General features: G+C 42.9%; 1 protein-coding gene across 1 annotated transcript in view; it reads right to left on the minus strand.

Annotated features, from left to right (window-relative positions):
• Nucleotides 1-239: 239 nt before the first annotated feature.
• Nucleotides 240-20340, minus strand: part of MSRA (methionine sulfoxide reductase A) — a 287235-nt gene continuing 267134 nt past the window's right edge. Inside the window, exon 6 of the mRNA XM_049819244.1 lies at nucleotides 240-1042. Within this exon, the coding sequence (XP_049675201.1) occupies nucleotides 878-1042 (165 nt within the window). The 3' untranslated portion in view covers nucleotides 240-877. The remainder of the gene's footprint in view (nucleotides 1043-20340) is intronic.

Here is a 20340-nt window from a genome sequence, read left to right on the forward strand (position 1 = left end):
ATAGGAATAATTATGTTATAGTGTGGCCAATACGAATTCTACTCCTCTGTAATGTCATGCATGATAATACAGATTTAAAAGCCCTGGTGTTTAATTAGCAGGCTGCAACCTTTTATAATATTTGATACTTTTTTTAGATCTACCCAGATATATACTTAGAGCCATGGAACGCATCACAGACAGCATTTTTCTTTTCTTTTTTTGTAATTTATTGTAGTGCGGGAAACAGAATTGATTTCTTTTTGTGTTTATACACTTTTTGGAACTGTCAAAAAGAAGTAACACATTACAATTTTTACTTTTTCTTACTAAAATTGTTTCAGAAAATAGGCACTCTAGGTGATATTACATGGTGCTGTGAAAGTGGAATTGTGAGAGAATTACTGATCTTATAAATTCACCATTCTCAAAGACATCAAATTACAGGGTTGTGATAGTTAAGATGAGCCCAGCCATGTCTCCAGAAGTCAAAGCTCTCATAACATAAGCAATTTCATTAACCCAAGAAAATAAACATGACTGAAGGCATTAGCTATGCAAAGCAGTTAGCAGGTGCAACCACCTCCTAATTCATCCTTCTAACAGCATTTTAAGCCAAACTTTTAGAAGTTTCTTTTCTCTTCAGATTACAAGATTACAAGGAAACCCAGTGAGTTGTACAGAGCAAGAAGCTGCATTTGCCAACAGGTGCAATTTCTGCCTCTACTTTGGCTTTTAACGTCAGTGAATGGGAAACTGCTCAGATTATGGAAAGCGACCCAACAGGTTCCCAAATCTTTATGCGCTGATGCTGCGGGTGTACTGTAACACTTAGCAGGGTTGTCGGTCTTTTTTCAAACTCCCTACACCAAAGCGGAGGCGGTGGAGTAAGCACAGGCTATTTCATGATCCCAATAGGGCAGGAAAGCCCCGTTCCCCCGAGGCCGCAGTATCCGCCGGGGTTCTTACTGAGGTACTGCTGATGGTAATCTTCGGCGTAATAGAACTCCGGAGCCTCCCGGATTTCTGTTGTGATGGGACCAAAACCGCCCTCCGTCAATACCTGTCGAGAAACGTGATGGAAAGCCATTAGCGGTTTGCTGGCTTCTCTGCTGATGAATGACATCAGGTTTTCTTTCAGCAGGAGCCACAGACATCTCTCAGCACTTGGACCACATTTGCAGCACATCCCTGAAAGCTCTTTTTCCTTGCTCTCATGTTATTGCGCTAGGAGACATTGCGGGCACCAAAGTAGGTGTTGGTAAGAAGAGGTAGTGCACCCTCCCATTTTAATGGCTCATTTGTTTAATTTGCTATGGCCACACATTCGTTCTCTTTATTAACCACGCCAGGCAGGGATGTGGTGCCATCAGCAAAAGTGGAAAACAAATGTGAAAGGCAGCAGAGCACACTCTGATCAAGCCTGGCCAGCTGCCTGGCAGTGTCCAAGTACTTTGCCTGGCAGGTGCCTCACCTTTGAAGTGTGCTATCCACCCCAAATGTCCTCACACCAAGAAGAATTTCCGGGTGAAACTTTAGCTCCACTGATGTCATTGAGAAATAAGAGCATTTGGGCTCTTTTCACAGAGTCGCTGCAAAACCATTCTTCAAAAAGAACAGTTCCATCATGGCCAGAAAGGTATTTTTAAGGTGAGTTATGGCTCATTTCTGAAAGATTTGCCAATACATTGGACCAGGAGCAAGAACCACTTTGCAGGAAAAGAAGAAAGAATCTGAGTGGGGATTTTAAATTAGACTTCAATTTCTTTCTGATATTCCCTAACCGAATTTGAAACTCCTGAAAGGTTTCTGACAGAGGGAATTTCTTTTTAACATGAATTGCCATGTCATTTTTCCTACTGAATTTTCCTTTTCTAAGAAACAGAAAACTAAACAGAAAACTGTTAGGGACCAACATTTTGGAGCCAATTATCATCTCACTGGGGACATAACTTGTGTTCACTGAAGTCCATGCTAACCTAATAAGCATTTTAATTGGTGTCAGACTACTGTTGCAAAGTATACCTGTAAAGTACTGGACATAGAATTGCATTGCTATCAGCTAGGCTTGACAGCAAGATCAACTGTAAGAACAAAGGGTCAGCATTTAAGATTAACAGATTAATGTGTTCTCTCATCATACTAATAAATAAACCAAATAAAAGGAAATCATCACACAGAATCACAAAAATTGAACTGGTAGACCTGTTGTAAGTCGTCAAGTCCAACTTCTTTCATCATGGTACAACAAACGATAGCTGCCTTACTCCCAGCAAACATTTGCTTAACTGCTTCTGAAAGATCTTCAGAGACGCAGATCCTCCAGTTTCCTCAAGGAGGCCGTTCCAACATTTACCATCCTGTTAGGGAGTTTCTCCTAAAGCCTAGCCCAGTTAAGCCCACTACTTCCATTTAAACCCACTACTGTGGTTGTACTCGTCATGGATGCGGAAAGGAAATCATTCCCTTCCTCTTTACAGTAGTCTTCTACATACTTGGTGGCTGGGCAGAGAGAAAGAGGACATGTAATGGAAATAACGCTTCCTCACAGCACTAGCTAACACTGAAATAATAGGTGATTATTTGGGACCAAAAAATCTTGGAATTTCATACGGCAGGGTTTCCTAGATCCTGCCTCAGCACAGCTAAGTACTGACCACAGTCTGACATCAGTTGCTGGACTTTGTAGAGCATTAGTCTGATTGATTCTGGTAGTTTCACTGTCTGGAGGATACATTTTGCTGTATTCGGTTTTCAATCAGGAATGAAGTAATAGGATTGATACAAAATCCGTGACTGACCTGTCTGGGGCGCCTCTGGGTCCCCAACCCTACATCTAAATTCTCAGCACAGGTTAGGAAGATGTCGACTAGTTAATGCATTGTATTTGAACATGGCAGGGTAATGAGCCAAATTTCACAGGAATCTGGCCTTATTTCCCCATGTAAAATCACCAAACAGTGTTTTTCATCTTTGGGAAAGGCTTTGTCCCAAGGGAATCAGATTATTTACCTGTCATGCTCACCCGTGTGAGTGAAGATAAAAAATGTGAAGCTATGTACCACAACATGTCGGCAACAACTAACACAAGGAGGTGTGAACAACACAACTGCTTTTAAAAAGCGGTATTTCACTTACTTTCTAACCTTCTTAGCAAAGAAAAGCACTTTTAAAATTATCTTCACTCCAGAAAGATGGCACAAACTCTGTCATCATGGGCATTAGTCATTTACTTGCTGCTGTAAATGCATGTAAAATTGGCTTCCCCCCACCTTAACTGAGTCATGAGGGTGCTGCTGGAGGGATAGATATTTTTCTACTGTGCAAAACAGTATTCGTTACAGATTTTTACCTGGGACTTTTCCATCATTGGCCTAATTTTGTCAGTTAGAAAATCCATTCTGTTCAATAACGTACCACAAGAGGGCATAAACATCATTTATCCCTTTCAGAATTACTAACAGTCTATTAAAACACTGCATGCTGAATAAAGCAGAAGCCCAAGACAACTCATTATATTGCACTTTGGTCATTAGCAAAAGATACCAGCACTGTTGTCAGAAGCAGCGGGAACCCCAGGCTCCGACACTCTGCCAAACACTACCTAGAATGTTTTGATTTTAAACAGGAAAATATTTTCCTCGCACTGACTGTGTCGATGCAAAGATAAAAACATCGCTGGGAAAGATGATGAAGTTCATGATGTGCTGGCTCCAGCAGGTGTAAATCAGCCCACTCTTGATTGATTTCCTGCTGCCAAGGCAGATATAATTTGATGATAATCCTGTTCTAGCAGACTTTTTAGTCCTTGCTGTCTCAAAATTCCTGACCCATCCAACGTGACCTCCCATTACCATGCTGCAGCCAAAAAGGCTACTGCAGCCTTTGCATGCAGACAACGGGAAGGACCAAATTAGGGAGAGTGTAATTAACCCTTGGGACCCTTTACTCAGTGCAGGAAAGTTTTAAGGTACTATGGGATCTTTTTTTCCCGCAAATACTCTGCTGTAATTCAAAGAGAATTAATTCATTAATTCAGTCAAGGGACTTCTGTGGCTTTTGTCACAGGAGAGATCACACTAGAAGAACACAATGATCCTTTAATTGATTATAATCCAGCCCCCCAAAACCTGGCAGGTTCTACTGGCAAGAGGCCAAACCAAACCACAACCCAAATCTCACCCAGCTGTAGAGGACAGAAGGGACGTGGCCAACTCCGTATACTGGGATAAGTGCTGGAGGAACATGTTGGAGCCACCGCCAGGAATCTCAGCACTACTACCTTTTTAAACAACGTGTACTCCCAGCATTTCCTAATTTATTATAGCCTGTGGAAGTTTTTTCCTGTTGTTTGCTTTAAATTTCTTGCCCGACCATGTCATTACATCCTCTGCTGCAAAAAATAATTCCTTATTCACTCTCTCCATAGCGATCTTGATTTTATACCTCTGCCTTAATCCTGCTCATTCATTTCTTCAGCAAGCTTCATAGGCTTAGACTCCCCGGTTCATAACTCAGGTCAGCCTTCTTGCCCTTTTCTGCATCTTTTCTAGTTCTATTTTACTGCTGCATTGAGATGGGGTGACTGGAACTGCACTCTATTCAAGATCACCACGGATTTATTCAGTGGTGTACTTACATTTTCTCTTTTATTCTCCAACTCTTCCCCAGCAATTCTTAGCATTCCACTTGCCTTTCTGACCTCTGCTGAGCACTGAGCAGACGTTTTCAAAGAACCATCTGCAATGACGCCAGGACCTCTTTCGCGGGCTAATTTAAACCCTATCATTGTGTCTGCACTTGACTCACCGACATGGAATTTCAGCAGCTATTTTATTGCCCAGGCATTTGATATTGTCAGATTCTTCTGCAACTTTTTGTAGTCATGTCTACTTTTGCTTACCTGAAATAACTCTATACCTTCAGCAGATTTTGGCACGTCACTATCATCTGCCTCCCTTTTCCAGCTCTTTTATCAGTATATGAAACTGCATGGGTTCCCGAGACAGGTAATTGGTAATCTCCCTTCACTGCGAAAACTGCCCAGTTATTTGTATCTTTTATTTCCTATCTATAACCAGTTATTCATTCAGAAAGAAAAGAAACTTTCCATTTATTCCACAGTACCTGGCTCCCTTTTATGCACCCGCTTTCTTCAAAAAAGTGTATTATGTGTGCAAGACGTGAGTTTCCTCTGCTAAAGTCACATCAACTCTTCTCTGAAACGCTGTTCTATGTGTATCTACCAACTTCAGATAACTCAAGCAATCTGCAGCATAAAACATCAGACCTAACTTGTCTATAATTCTGCTGGATCATCTTGAAGACACCTTAAGCACAGAAGCAGCCCACTTTTCATTCCTCCAGTAGCAGGGCCAATTTAAATCACAGCTTACCCATGATGCTAGTGTGCAAGCAATTTCCAATTTAAGTTCTTTTCATACCTGAAGCTAACTACCACCTGGTTGCACTGACCTACCACTGCTCATTTCAGTGATTTGCTCTGAACCTCTTCTGCTGTAGCTTGAATTGGAGACAGCTCCTCAAAATTGTCACTACAATCTGGGGTGGGAAACCCCCAAATTCCTCAGCTGTGAACACAGACAAGAGGAATTATGTACTTTCTGCTATGGTATTACCCACGTCAAGTCCTTCATGGACAGCTCAAGCTTTGCAGATGCTTTGTCTCCAGAATTGATTCCTAAAATGCTCAGCTATCTTAAGGAAAATTAATTAGTGAATTAGTGAACAGGAGCACTTATTTTGGACGCAGATTTGCCTCTATATTTGGACTTGTCCAGCACATTGGCGAGAAGCAATTTCCCTCCTGGTGGCACCAAGACTGGAGGCGTGCACCGAGGCACTTAGAGAAGCCCACTTGCACCGCGGGTATCGGGCCATCAAATAGCCAGTGCTATACACATGAACACTACATGCATAGGACCAGCAACTGGCACAAACATCACTGCCAGTAAATACATGATTTTGAACACACAGGCTTGGAACCACAATGAATTGCAGCAAATCAAACCCCACTTTTTTTTCCATTTGCACCATACCACTTGGTTACCCAACTGTCTGCCACTTAACCCAGTGCTACCAGTCCGATCTCCGCTGGAGTGAGGGGATCCCATGGCATGCAGATGTAGTTAGAAAGATTTTAAGGGAAGTCCTAGTCATTTAGAGAGATGGTATCGTCTTACAGATATTCTCGCTTTTTAACTTGAAGGCCATGCACTGGGTCACTGGGACACAGCAGAATCTGCGTGTTAGCGAAATGGGTTTGTTCCGCTGGCAGCAATTCACTTCAGTTATGCTAGGTGATATGAAATGCTGTCCTCAACAGGGGAGATTATATGGTAGACTGCCAAGGAATAAACCAAACCAGTGTAACCACAGAAGGTTGTTCTTCACTTACTCCCAAGCAACTGCATTTAGCACGCGATACTTCTGCACTTTGATTTGCTACTGCCCTCTGAACTGACAGTAATTGCTGCTTCAGCTTTTTGTAGCCAGCTGATTATATTGAGCCAAAGTATGTCAAAATATTTAATCATTTGACATTACAGCATGGCAACAACACATCCAAGGTGTTTGGCTCCTTGTTTATATTCAGATGGAAGTAGCTAATACTTGTAAAGTGCCTTAAGAATTTGGAATGAACTGTGCCAGAAAAGCATAATTCCCTTGTACCTCCATATATACCTGAAGGAACAGACTGGAAGCCAGGACACTTTGATACGTTGTGCTGAAAATGCATAGTTCATGGAAGTTTAGAGAAGAGGTTGAACCCACTTAAAAATTTGACAAAAAAAAGCTTTAAAATTGGTTTTGTTAAATGAAACCATTTAATTTTCTGAGCAGAGGCATTAGTAAAGCAGCAGAGTATTAATTGGTTTCAAGCATTTTGTGGCTTTTGATAAAAAGAGCATCATCCTGTGTTTGATCCAATACGCACTTTAAAAGCAAGCTTACAGCCTGTACTCAGGCCGCTGCAATATCCAGCTTGTCTCACATCTCAGCAAGTTACACAAAGCTACCCTGTTTCTAATGGCCCCTCTAAAATCACTGACGTTGAAAATCCTGCAGAGTATCTCGACACCTATGACAGCTTGTGCTTCTGTACCATCAGTCATCCTGGATGGAAAACTGTAAGGCAAGTAATCTCACGATGCTGAGTGCTCCAGCAGGGAGCGCCTACTTAAAATCTCTAGGGCTACCCCTTTATCATATGGGCTACTCAAAACTTCGTATCATCGTCAGCAATACTGAAATGAAGCTCTGTTTCCAAAAGCACTAAGAGTTAAAGGAGCTGCGCTATTTCAGGAGAAGGCCTGCAGGAATTAGTTGCACGGACTCGATCCTCTGTAGGATGGGAGTACGCGTACCTCCTAGATACATGATTACTGTGATATTTTTAACTGGAAAACAAATTAACTGTCTTTGCCAAGTGCGTGGATTAGCTGCTGGCAGGCTTGGGAGCAGAAATTCAGCAATGCGCTCACTTGATCCAGAGTAACTAACTTTGGTCCAGAGGAACTAACACAATGAGTAGCTTGAGGCCTCAGTAATGTGCAATTAAGAAAGAATGTTTTATCTCTCCTTCATTTGCTAAGTGTCATGTAGATACACCTCTCCTTTTCTGCAAGGAAAAGAGCCTGCTCTGCAGTATCACATCTCAATGATATATTATTTTAAATTATTTCCTTTGTGCTGCCTTCACTTGGCTGGAGCACCTCAGTGGTAAACACTCCACTGTTATTCTAGCGAATATTAAAATTCAGTTTGCTGTGCTGAGTCCAGCCTTCTCTATGTCACTTACTGATATTGGCTTTTCCAAACTAATTGGTGCCAGTGACCTCTACGAAGCCCTGGAATGGGCTGAAATTATGTCTAGCCGGTAAAATCTGCATTCACATCCATGTAGGCGACCTCCTTTTGGAAATCATGTGTTTATCCACAGAGACACAGACGGAAAGAAGGATCCTGCCAAGGAAGATGTGGGAGCAGTGGCTGGCAAGTGCTGAAGCCTAACCCCAGCTATCACACCAGGCAGCGGCATAGACTGGGACCAGATACCCACATTCTCCTGTTTCCAGTTACCTCTGCACAGTGGATTCAATGATATTGTTATATTTGAGAGGTGCTGCAAGAATTGATTAGCTAATGTTTTGCACAGGGCTTTGGAGTACTATATAATTAGCTAATGCTTGCACAGGATTTTGGAGTGTCATATAATTTCTAAATATTATTAATATCCTTGCAGGGAAGCTATCTAGTCTCAGAACTCACTTTATAGCATGCCTTTCGCAAATTGGGCAAGATTGAAACCAGGAATGATCAAATCATGCTGGTATAAATTCTGCATCCTTCATAGTGTGGGTGTATGGACCTGAGAGCAGAAATGGTGCAACCCAGGGACTTTACTGCTTTCTTTGGTCTTTGCTGTGATAGAAAACAAGCTGCTATGTGACTACATTATAAATCTGAAGACATAAACTTCCTATAGGGACTACACATAACCTGGTCAAGGAGGAGAAATGCTGTTACATGGGCTGGCTGGAATTGTTCATACGAGCGTATTCTTCCAGTGCGGCACAGGGAAAACGCAGACAAGAAAGAAATACAATAGAAACTTAAAATGGTGGTGGTGCAAAGTCTGAGTTGAAGAACCTTGATTCTCATCTGTAAAACTGCAAAACTGACTTTGTCAGCGCTTTTGCCTATTGACAAAACCCCCACACACAACAGAGCACGTCATCTGAATCGAGTAAACTCAACGTAGCTAGAGACAGAGCTTCATGAGCCTTAGGGGAAAGCTGCATGTATATATACATAGTCTATTCCATTGGTTTGAAGATCTGCTTTCTCTGAAATGCTTTTCTCTTAAATACTTAGCTTGAAGGAGGCTGTTTGGTCACTCATTCCTGCCAGAGGGGAAAGAATTACTGGGCTTGGATATAAATCAGACCTGCCAAGGTAAATCACAGTTGGCCGATAGCCTGGCTATTAACATATCTGAGGCCCCAAGTGGTTATCCTCAGAGGGTCTAGGAAGGATCAGGAGTGCAGTTAAGTCTGATATTTCCTACTATTTTACATCTGAGTGTACTTCCTCATTGCCCACAACAATCAGCTATGCCAGCTGAAATGGCAGATTTATACGGACAGACTTCTTTGTACCTTCTAGCAATGGGAAAAGATGAACATTGAATTTGTCCTAAATTGTATTAAATGGAACTGACAGTGAAATAAAATCTGCAATTCTATTTTTTCCTGTTGGATACTGATCCTATGAACATGCACAGAAAGGAAGTCATATCCTGCACGCCATCATATCAATCTAATTCTGGATTCAAAGCTTTTGCTCCAGATACTGACGGGTATAACAGGATCAACTTGACCCACAGTCTTTACAAGCTTGACCTTCAGAGTAGAGCTTCCTGAACACCCATCCTGCCTTCTCTTGAGGGAAGAAAGATGAAAGTGAAGAATGGCACCAGGGGGCATTTAGGAGGTATAGGAAGATAACATTAGCAAAGATAAAAGACATCTTGCTCAACTAGCATCTGGGAACTAATTAGGTGTTGAAGGAGCCATTGAGAGAGATGGAAATTCTGTTTGTCTAGCCAATTTTAACGCAGCCAAACAGCCTTTTACTGTACATCCTGCATGGATAATTTATGATGGCTAAGAAAAGATATGCCCTGTTCTGACTTTCAGTGATCTAAAGCTAAAATCTATTCCGCGGTTTGAGACAGCAGACTGTTCTTCACTAATCACTCATCCATTACTCTCATATTCCTGAAATGAAAAATGGCCAGGTCCAAACTGAGATGGGGCCACCGATAACAACCCACATACGGAGCAGTGAAGCTTCGTGCAGAATCTTCCAAGCTGTTGCAGACCAGGACTGGTATCTCCACGTGGTGCAGTCCTGAACGACTCCGAGAAGCTAACTCGGGTCCAAATGCAGTGTAATGGTAAGATCAGGCAAATCCATGCTGCCTGCGAGCAGAAGAAAACACTCCACATATAAATACTGTCTTGACAAGACTTTACTACCTCCATTAGCTCAGTTATCTCTGAACCACGCTTCATTGCAAAGTGCAGACTAGCCTGTGCGATGCAAGGTACTCCCTTGTGTATGTATCCTTTGCAATAAATGGAAGTCACTCCAATTATTTTTCATTCAGGGGAAGTTGCAATGTAGAAGTAAAAATGTTCATTTCACATATTTAACGTAGAGGGCTCAGTTCAGCTCTACTGTTACATTGCCATAATTTTATTTTTCTCACCGGAGCCAACACTGGATTTATATCAAGTATTTCTTCCACAATATATAAACATGACAGTTTCTCAGGAAAACATATGAATTTTTAAGAGGAATAAACAACTTATCTTTTCCTAAACTTATCCTGAAAAATCCAGAAATTTCTTCTGTTGTGATTGGAAGGAAAAACTTTCAGACAGAGACCAAGCACAAATATTTTCTTCTGAAATTATAAAAATTGGTACACTGGAATACCTGAAAGAAGATCCTTATAATGGAAATTGTTGGGCAACCTGTCATCTCTGCCACTTATTTTGCCTCTAGCAACAAGCTCTGTTTTTCTATTCAGCTTCTCATGACCACTAGTGTGTAATGCTAAACCATCCCAGCCCCAAAAAGCTGGGCAATGATTTGCATTGTGCTGTCCACTCTCTTTAGAAGATAGAGTTGTTTGTGGCGAAAGCCCTGAGCTTACTTTCTAGAGCAGCAGGACCATCAGCTAGCTCACCTCAGACTGTCCCGCTGACAGCAAAACAAGCATTCCCAACCTCTCTTTCTGCTTCTGTTTCTCGTTCTTTAAAATGGCACTCATGCTACTCCTCCTTTTCTGTTCCAGCTCTGCAGGGCATGCACTGCTCCGTACTATGGCCACATGGGCACCACTTGGCACAACGAGGAGCCTGACCAAAGTTGCAGGCTCCAGTTGCCACAGTTAACACAAATACGAAGGAAGTTATCATACAGTACGCCTCAGAGCTCCTAGGTCAGCTGAGACCGCAAGGAAAACTCTGGCCATTCTGAGGTCAAGGGGATTTTGTTGATACTGTTCGTTCAACCAAGCTTTCACGCAGCCACAGGAGGATATTCTAAAGTGGAGGACAACTCACCTTGAACGCCTACCACTAGGCTCACCTACTAAACTAGCTGCTGTCACCACTAAAGTATTTTCAGTCTATATTGCTGGTTTCTTATATAAGGAAAGATCTTAGAGGGATCTATCATGGACATAATGCTCCTAGCAATTTACAGCAAAACTATTTGTTACGCTATACATTCAATATTCTACCCAAGCAGAATCACAGGATCATAGAATCATTTAGGTTGGAAAAGACCTTTAAGATCATTGAGTCCAGCTGTTAACCCAGCACTGCCAAGTCCACCACTAAACCATGTCCCTAAGCACCACATCTATAAGTTTTTTAAACACCTCCAGGGATGGTGACTCCACCGCTTCCCTGGGCAGCCTGTTCCAGTGCTTGACAACCCTTTCAGTGAAGAAATTTTTCCTAATGTCCAATCTAAACCTCCCCCTGGCACAACTTGAGGCCATCTCCTCTTGTCCTATCACTTGTTACTTGGGAGAAGAGACCGAGACCCACCTGGCTACAACCCCCTTTCAGGTAGTTGTAGAGAGCGATCAGGTCTCCCCTCAGGCTCCTTTTCTCCAGACTGAACACCCCCAGTTCCCTCAGCTGCTCCTCATAAGACTTGTGCTCTAGACCCTTCACCAGCTTTATTGCTCTTCGTTGGACACGCTCCAGCACCCCAATGTCTTTCTTGTAGCAAGGGGCCCAAAACCCAACACAGTATTTGGTGGATGGGGTCATCGGATATCTCTTGTACTCAAATGCCGCACAAGCGGAGGGGATGATGAAGGATGCTACTTGTCCCTGGAAAAGGAAAAAATCAAGACAACGCTACTTTGGTTTTCTTGAAAAGCAATATTTTCGTTTATACTATGGGCAGTCTGTCCTTGTCTTTCCCATGGAGATAAGCACAGAATGGAAGAAGAGGAGCAAAGAGCCTTGGCTACCTCCCCCAGGCATCAGCAAACAGAGAGGAGATGGATCCAGCAGGAGATTGATGTGGACGCCATGCGGTCTGACCCACCGCATGTCAAATGAAACATAATATTGAGGTCCTTCCTCACAGTGAAAAAGGCAGGGGGGACTTCTCAGTGGCAGATCTCAAGGATCAGTGCAGCTACAGTTTTGTGAAATTTCCAACTAAAATTCTCGCTCTGGTTTGAAATGGAAACCATACTCTTCTGTGCTAAAACGTATGTTGTCAGACAGCTGCTGCATTTCCAGCCTGGGTCTTTCTGACCTTTCTGTCTGACCAACTGAGTTCAGCGGAATATTTTCTGGATTTTTTTCTCTCTGTAACAGATCGCAGGCGGGTCAACCACTTTAAAGCAATTTGAATCCTTCAGGATGACAAATTGTTTCTGTTATCGAATATATGCATAATTACTACTAAAATTATATTTGAAATGGGTACCGGAGAATACAATTTTAGCCCATACCAAGGACCAAAAAGTCAAGAGAAAATGAACAAAGCACGTTTTAATCAGAAGATAAGTAGTTTTCCAGCTACTATAAATAGAAAAGGCTGGAAGAACGCATCCGACAAGCAGAAGAAAGTGTGAGGAGGGTAAAATTCCACACTGTTTTGGCTTTGGACTTCATAAGGTAGTGAGTATGAGATAGTGTGAAATACAAAGAAGCCTTTGTTGTTTACATCTGAAGTTTAAAAGTGGCACAGTGTGAATAAACAAAGGATGTTCCATGAAACACTGCAGCAGTGATGTACTCGCTCCGTTTGAGTTCCAGAAACGGCATGTAAATAGAGTCATTGCCTTCTTGTTTAAAAAGAGAAGGAGGTAAACTTTAAAGCTTCCCTTCCAGAAAATCTCATTTACCCACATCTTTAGGTTTTTGATAGGCTTTTAAGTGGTAGGAAACACATAAGCTTAATAAGACTAAGATCTGGATCGTTTAGGATTTGCTTGCAGGTTGCTTAAGCTTCTTACTAACGATAATAGTACACATGCTTTTGAAAACCTGAATTAGCTATTTGTTATCTTTTTTGGAAAAAAAAGGTTTGCTCTCAAGCACTGGGATAATATCAAGCAATTTATTTTTTGGGCAGACATGAATAAACCATACTGCCATGACAGTTCCATGAGTTAACTGATTATTTTACAGGAGGATGCATTATGATCATTGATAAGGACAGAATCTAAAGATACATAGATTCAGTTAGATATTCAGAATGATATTTCAAGTTGAGCAGTTATGTAGCATCTAACGTGATTCAAGTTAGTTACGGTATCTGTACATACCTCTTGATGCAAAGATCCCCCCATATTTGACAACTCTTTGATCAAAGTTGATTTTAATTCAAAATATTCTAACCTATTCCTATGCATAGATGGAGGGTAACTTCTGATGAAGTTAAAAAAAAAAAATTGTTATGGGTTGAATTTGCTGTATGTGAGATCTACGCTGGAGCCAGCAGATGAAAACACCTTTTGAATAAGCACATACAATCCTGAGAATTTCCATACAGATCGGTTTAGTTTTGCTTATTTGATGCTGAAACCAACTGATCTCAGAGTGGAAGGCAGGGTAATACTGTCAGCCGTACACTCTGGTTTGATTGTAGTGAACCCCGTGTACGCAAGGTAGCTCAAGGTACCAGACATGTGCTCAGGAGGTTGGTAGGTCTGATAAAAGACTGATGGGAACCCCCATCCCACTGGAGCGGCATCTCAAGCACAGCAGATTCCCCTCCAGGACATCACGAATGTCGCCGTGACGCTTGTGCATCAGACAACAGGATTAAACCCCAGAAGTCAGCCCGTGTACCAAAACAGGCAAAACTGATAAAGCACTAAAGGGACATGGGCACAGCTGGGATCGAACAGAAGCGACTGAATCCAGCGTCACTCACTGCATCACCTTGCTAGGGCCACATCCAAACACGCATGCCTCTCAGATCAGCTCCACAGAAGCTACGGAGGAAGATCAAACTGCTGGTGAGTTACTAGCAGAGTTGCACATGCCAAAATAATGCGCGGTTAATCCAATTTCTCTAAGCTCTATCCATCTACAGACGCTTTGGTGAAGATTTTGGCATGGACTTCATTTTCATAGCGAGCTGGTTCACCACAGAAAATCTAAAAGATTTCAGTTATTCTTCAGGCGTCAATATCCACTTCTGTGAGTGCACTTGAATGCAGATGGCTTCTGCCTACAAGCCCACAGACTGAAAGCACGATGATACTTCTGAAATCTGCAGATATGTGGCAGAGAAGCCAAACTTTGGATGCTAACTAGAAAAGTAGAAATACGACCTGCACCCTGCGCAAAGCAAGTTCGCTTCAACAGCCCAAGCTCTGTGCATATTTATTTAATGCCATTACTTTATTTCTCCAGTTTCGAAAACTGGTTACTTGTGCCTGCAGCAAACCTATTTTACCAGAAGAGGGGAAAAAATGCACTTGGCCAGAACATCATCTGCAAAACCAGCATAGTTATTTCTTTCATGCCCTCCGGCAGCTGCCAAAAATGCTGAGAGTACAGCAGCAGGCGGGGAGGGGTGAAAACAAAAATCCTTCCTAAGGAAACAGGGCAAATCCTACAGCTTCAGCTCCTTCACACACCATCCCTGAATGAGCTTCCTCTGTGTAGCTGTGATCAGACTGCTTCCGAGCACAACAGAGAGCAATGTATTGCAGGGGGCCTAGCAAGCTGTCTTTTAACTGCACGTACCTTTGATTAGCAACAGATTTCTTTCACAAGCTGCAGCGCTTTTTTTCACAAGCTATAGTGATTTCTTACTAAAGAGGTGCACCTTAGGCTTACAGAAAAATAGCAGTGAAGGAGACTCCGGAGCTTCTTTAGCTTATCCACCTGCCCCAAGCTCTACCTACTCCTTCCTGGAAGAGTTTGGATACAAACTGCTCTCATATATGTTATGATTAGCGAGCCTCACCACAAACATACCCCACAGGAGGGGCTTGGATGTTTGAATGAGATACACAGTCAACAAGTTAATTTGTCAGTAAGCTTAGAAAATACGAGACCATCTTGGACTTCAGGGTCAAATTCCACTCGTCGTATAAGCCTCCTCGCATTGACGAAATGGATTTACGCGTCTGGAAAGGAGATTTGAATTTGGCCATTAGTAAAGCAAAATACCGAACTGATTGTGGCTGGATAGGAAGCAAAGAAAATGCAGGGAATGCACTTTACATTTCAGTGAGAACCTGGCATTTGCAGCACATCATCTTCCTGCCAGCTAGAGAACAGCAGTGACTTGGCAAAGGTTTGATAGCCAGATGTCATCCTCATCTGGTTGTCTTGGCTCAGGCTGTTTCTTTGAAATGAACAGCAAAACAGAGCGAGTATGGGGTCTTCCTGGTGCTACTTGCACGACAAGAAATAGAAGTAGGAAAGGTCTTTTGGGCGATGCCGTAGTCCTCTGAGGCTGGCATTGCTTTGCACCATTTTGTCAAATTTACAGCCCTCACCAGGCAAAATCTGGGAGGTGGAATCGGAGTTAACAGACCAAGAACAAAAGGCGATATAAGGATTTGTTTGACAGCTGTCTCTCTTCAAGTGATGAATACAGAACAAATGATCTCCCCGCATACTTCCCCAAGGCAGCTTTGAACACATTTCGGCACTCAAGAGTCCTGGGTGCGTTTCCCAGTGATAAAATGCTGCAGTTATATTTCTTTGTTGAAAGGCATTGCTATGTCTCTCCTCCACTGTAAATTTTCAGTTGGTAGTTTTATTTAAGGAGAGAGATCATTTGTTTCCTGCATTTCTATTATATTACCCTAACCAATGACAAGGAGAAAAACATCAGGGCAGTCCCTGTCTAAAACCTGCTGGCTTTCCAGTTCGTTCTTATTTAAGCTAGTACAAGCTATTAAAGATGCACTGATAAATATGGAGGTATGCAGTCTAACATTACATATTCCTCCTACCACATGGTCCTTTAGATACAGCAGAAGAGTTGAACTAATGGGGAAATGTTAGCCAGGGTTTTGATGTGGCAGCTAAGTCACAAATGCCTTTAGAGCCAGGATACAAAAGAGAGAATTACATACCATTCTTGCTAAGACCCCCACGTGACTGACCTTATATCAGAAGGAGAATTACTTTTTAAACTGAAAGCCTGATAGCGCGCGTGTATGTTTGTATACACATCAATATGTGTGATAAGAAGGCTGCTTTGTGGCAAAACCTGCCAACAAACCCATTTTTTTGTCGCCATCTGCTAGGAAGAGAGCAAGCACCTGTTAGGAGCAGCTGCTTGAATGCAGAATGTAGGTAAGAGAAAAATCAGTTTCATTTTGGAGTTGGCCTGCTGCAGGTAGCACATGGCTCTCACCAACAAGGATGCCAAGTGGTCCTTTTTAAGCTTGTCCTAATTAGGAAGTGGCTAGTCTCAAAACTGTTCATTTAGGTTACTACAGCAAGTAGAGAGAAACGATGGGGCTCCCCCCATCGCCCCCCAAAACACCTCCCCAGCCGCCGTTGGGGTCTCTGCCCTCTCCTCTGCCTTTTCCTTTTTTCGAAGCAAGAGCACGGGGGAAGCTAACAGACCATTTGGAGATGTCGTGCGTGGCTCTGTGCCTCTCTTGGCATGGCAGGCTGCATCAGGACATGTTGCTCCAAGGAATCACAGTGTTAGCAACACCCCTCTACTCCTTCCTTCGGAGAACAACTGCTTCCCTTTTGCTGCCTCTTTACGTCCATCTCAGTGTGGGTCCTTTGAGGGGTTTACGAGAAGAAAATGAAGGGGCGCGGTCCAAGCTCTCACTGTGATCCAGGCTATAGGCACCAACCGATGCCAACCCTGCCAGGCTGTCATTTCTCCAGAGGAAGCAATGGGGGTCCCTCCGTGTAGGCAACTCGAAGTGGACAGCAGAGACACGTTAAAGAATTTCCCATACTCTTCCAAGTGCTATATCCAAGATCACAAGTCAGCATGGCCTCTCCCACCATGCCTGACACCACGGATGGTCTCAAATCTGTTGCCCGTAATCCACGCTCACTGTATCTGTGTTTCCTTTGAAGGAATAAGGTCATTCAGTTCATCCTCCCCCAATCTCCTGAGCATAGACTGTTTCTGTCTGATTTTCTTCAGCTAGTGAATATAGCATTTGTGCCCCACAGCCAAGCTTGCCTTGCACAGCCTGACACAGCCACTCACCTTATGAAAGTGGCCAGCTTCTGCCCACCTCAGGTTGTGAAGGGCTTTTGATCTTAAAAATCAGCAAGCCTGCAGGGGATTTTCCTACTCTCCTTTACTACACAGCACTACATCTAATAATCATTGGAGGAGGTATAATAACACCATAAAGAGCTCCTATCTACACCTAGGGAACAGCAACAGGAGGTCAATGGATGCGTTTTCCTTGCTCAGGGAGAATTTGCAATAGGCACCGATATTTAGGAGGCCTTTCAAGCCCAAACATCTTCCTTTTTTTCTCTTTTCCTTTTTTCCCTGCTTCCTCATGTTCTTTAGCCTCCATTTCTTGTCTTCCCAACCCCTTTCTCCCACCTGCCTATCTTCGGATTTGCCCTGTGTCACCATCCTGTGCTATGAGGATGATAAGTATTTGGCTCACATAACCTTTTTATAAATAGCATGTCCAACTCATTCAATCTCAAAGATTGATATTTTCTTAAATGGCAGCAAAGAACTGGTTTGAGTGTCACAGCGTGCTCAAAGGTGAAAATACAGAGGCTAATGCACAAACACAGACACTGCCTTAAGAAACAAAGGATATTCCCAAGGTGTTCTTGAGGCTCCAACCAAGGCGGTCTGCATTACAGTTCAGATGGATCAAATGCTGATTGAAAAAAAACCTGATTTCTGGATGGGAAAACACCCATCCAGCTTGGGCTATGGAAATGAGAGCAAGTATGGGGGGCTGACAGAGAAATAACATTTCTTCTGCTTGTAAAAGAGTAAATTTGATCTTGATGCAATGAAACACACATAAAATCACAAAAAGCCATCCCACAGAGTCACTTCTCCATACAAAGCTGCACTTTAAATCGTGTAGTTTAGAACAAATACCTTAGGTCAAGCAGGACTTTTTTTCTTAATGCAGATTTGTATCTGTAAGTACATCTGTAAGCATATAGATTTATGCCTCCTGGGACATGCCTAATGGGCTCTGAATTCACTCTGGCTCATTTCTTTGTAAAGCATTGGCTATACAGTGGGAGAATTGAATAGGGTCTTTCACTGATGGATGTTTTTTCATTCTGAATTTAAATGTACAAACTGAGACCGTGGGTTATTATTGCCATGTGAAACAACAACAGAAAATGCAAGAGCCATAGATTAGGGCGTCAGTGACACAGAAACATTCAAGGACAGGATGAGCTAATTAATGTTACCCTCTGCCCTCTAAATTAGTCATATATTTACTTAAGTGCTTCTGCTCACCACTAGCCAAAGGGCAATGATGCAGGAACATGCAAAGAGGGTAACTCTGGCTGTCCTAGCTCCTTCTAGCCAACAAAGCCCATTCGGGAGCAAGGTATCCCTCCTTCTCTTTTATATGCTGTGATTCACTGCTGAGTTTGGGCTCTCAGAGAGTAGACTGGGATGGTGAACATCCCGGTGCTGGCTTAGCACATAGAAGAGAATGGGAAGAAGCCATTAGAAAGAGGGATGCTGAGCTCAGCATTACGGTTCATGAGAGCAGAAATCAAAGGTGTCTATGCCCAGGCATGAAAGTACCCCACCAGGAAAGCCTTCCCCTAGGTACAGCTAAAGAAACACAGGCTAAATCCATCCTTAAGAGCCGCCCAGGTGCCAGTGGAGATCTACTACAAAGCAAACCCACCTGTGGCACTCCAAAATATTAAATATTAATAATGTCCACATTTTTAACCACTCGCATGCACTCAGATGAAGAACTGTCAAGTCAGGAACAGCTCAGTCTTTGAAACAATCTGGTGAAAAGTCCTAACTTTCCTGCCTTTTCAAAAAAATTCCAGCGACTGAAAGGGAAAAAAGGAAGGGGGAAAAAAAAAAAAAAAAAAAAAAAAGCGCCTTGTTCATGCTGTTACAGTTTAGGAACTGCTAGCATCCCTGTCTCCAAAAGGAAGGGGAGCGGAGAGCTGACTGCTCAACAGCTGAGAACGTGTGTTCTGGAAGCAGCACGCTTGAGCAGATGGTGAAATGATTACTGCCAGTAAATGTTAGAGCCCTCTTCCTCCCCCCCCCGCCCTTTTTTTTTTTTAAACTTGAATTCTGAACAACAGGGGGAAAATAATTACAAAGACTACATGAAAGCAGCTTGATTTCCTTTCTTTTTCTTCTCTGAAAGTGTGTGTGTCTTGTTCCTCTCTAATACCTGACACTGCAAAAGCGGATGTTCGCTGGGCTTGCTGGATTAAAATCTAGCAACAAGCACTTTGTTCTGGTGAGTTTAACACGGCTGTTGTATTTAAAGCTGTGTCTTCAGCAGAAAATAAGGAGGTGCAGGATCACGTGCTGTGTATAGGACCTTAAAAAAGAGATACAAGGAAAAGGAGAAAGGCTGTAACTGTATATATAGTAGCCCGCGGGTCAGCCTTTAACTAGGCACTGTGCTGAGTTGTGGTGTTACAATTAGTACTCAGGCTGAGCAATGGCAATTATGCTTGGGCTGTGCCTTTCCCCCACATCATCAGGTGGTTTGGATTCCCCTCTGAATCCTTCCTCTGCCAGCACCTCTCCAAGCTCTGCCAGCTGCAGACCCAGGTACCTCCGTCGGGCTCCTGGTCCCAGCTCCCTCTCCGATGTGTCTGAGCAGCCCTAAACAATTTCTAATCCCATTAGCTCTCTTGTTCCCCTCTCCCCATCCCAACCTGCTCCTTTCTTTCCCCCCTTAAAATCTCATTTCTTTCATTTTTGCCTTCTAGTCAGGCAGCTTGTCCCTCTTCATTGCACTGGGTGCCATTGTTTTTAAAACCCCAGGAAAACCCAGCTCCCAAATTTGCAAAGAGCAAACATCAGCCGCGATGGTAAGGAACAGCCCTGTCACTTAGGTAGCGGTGGAAAGCAAGCTGCGGCAACAGGGCACGCGCAGTCAGAGCGGCACGACACTTACCCCGCAGCGTCTTTTGAAGGCTTCAGCTGTTAAATGCTGCGACATCTCTCCCAAATGTGTGGGATTTAAAAAAAAAAAAAAAAAAAAAAAAAAGCCTATAAATTAAGAAAGGCTAGGGAAATTTCCACAGGGAGATTAAAAAAAAAAAAAGGCAGAACATGCGCAAAAGACGCCCC

The sequence above is a fragment of the Accipiter gentilis genome, chromosome 16, assembly GCF_929443795.1.
Source record: "Accipiter gentilis chromosome 16, bAccGen1.1, whole genome shotgun sequence".
In the NCBI taxonomy this organism is placed as follows: Eukaryota; Metazoa; Chordata; class Aves; order Accipitriformes; family Accipitridae; genus Astur; species Astur gentilis.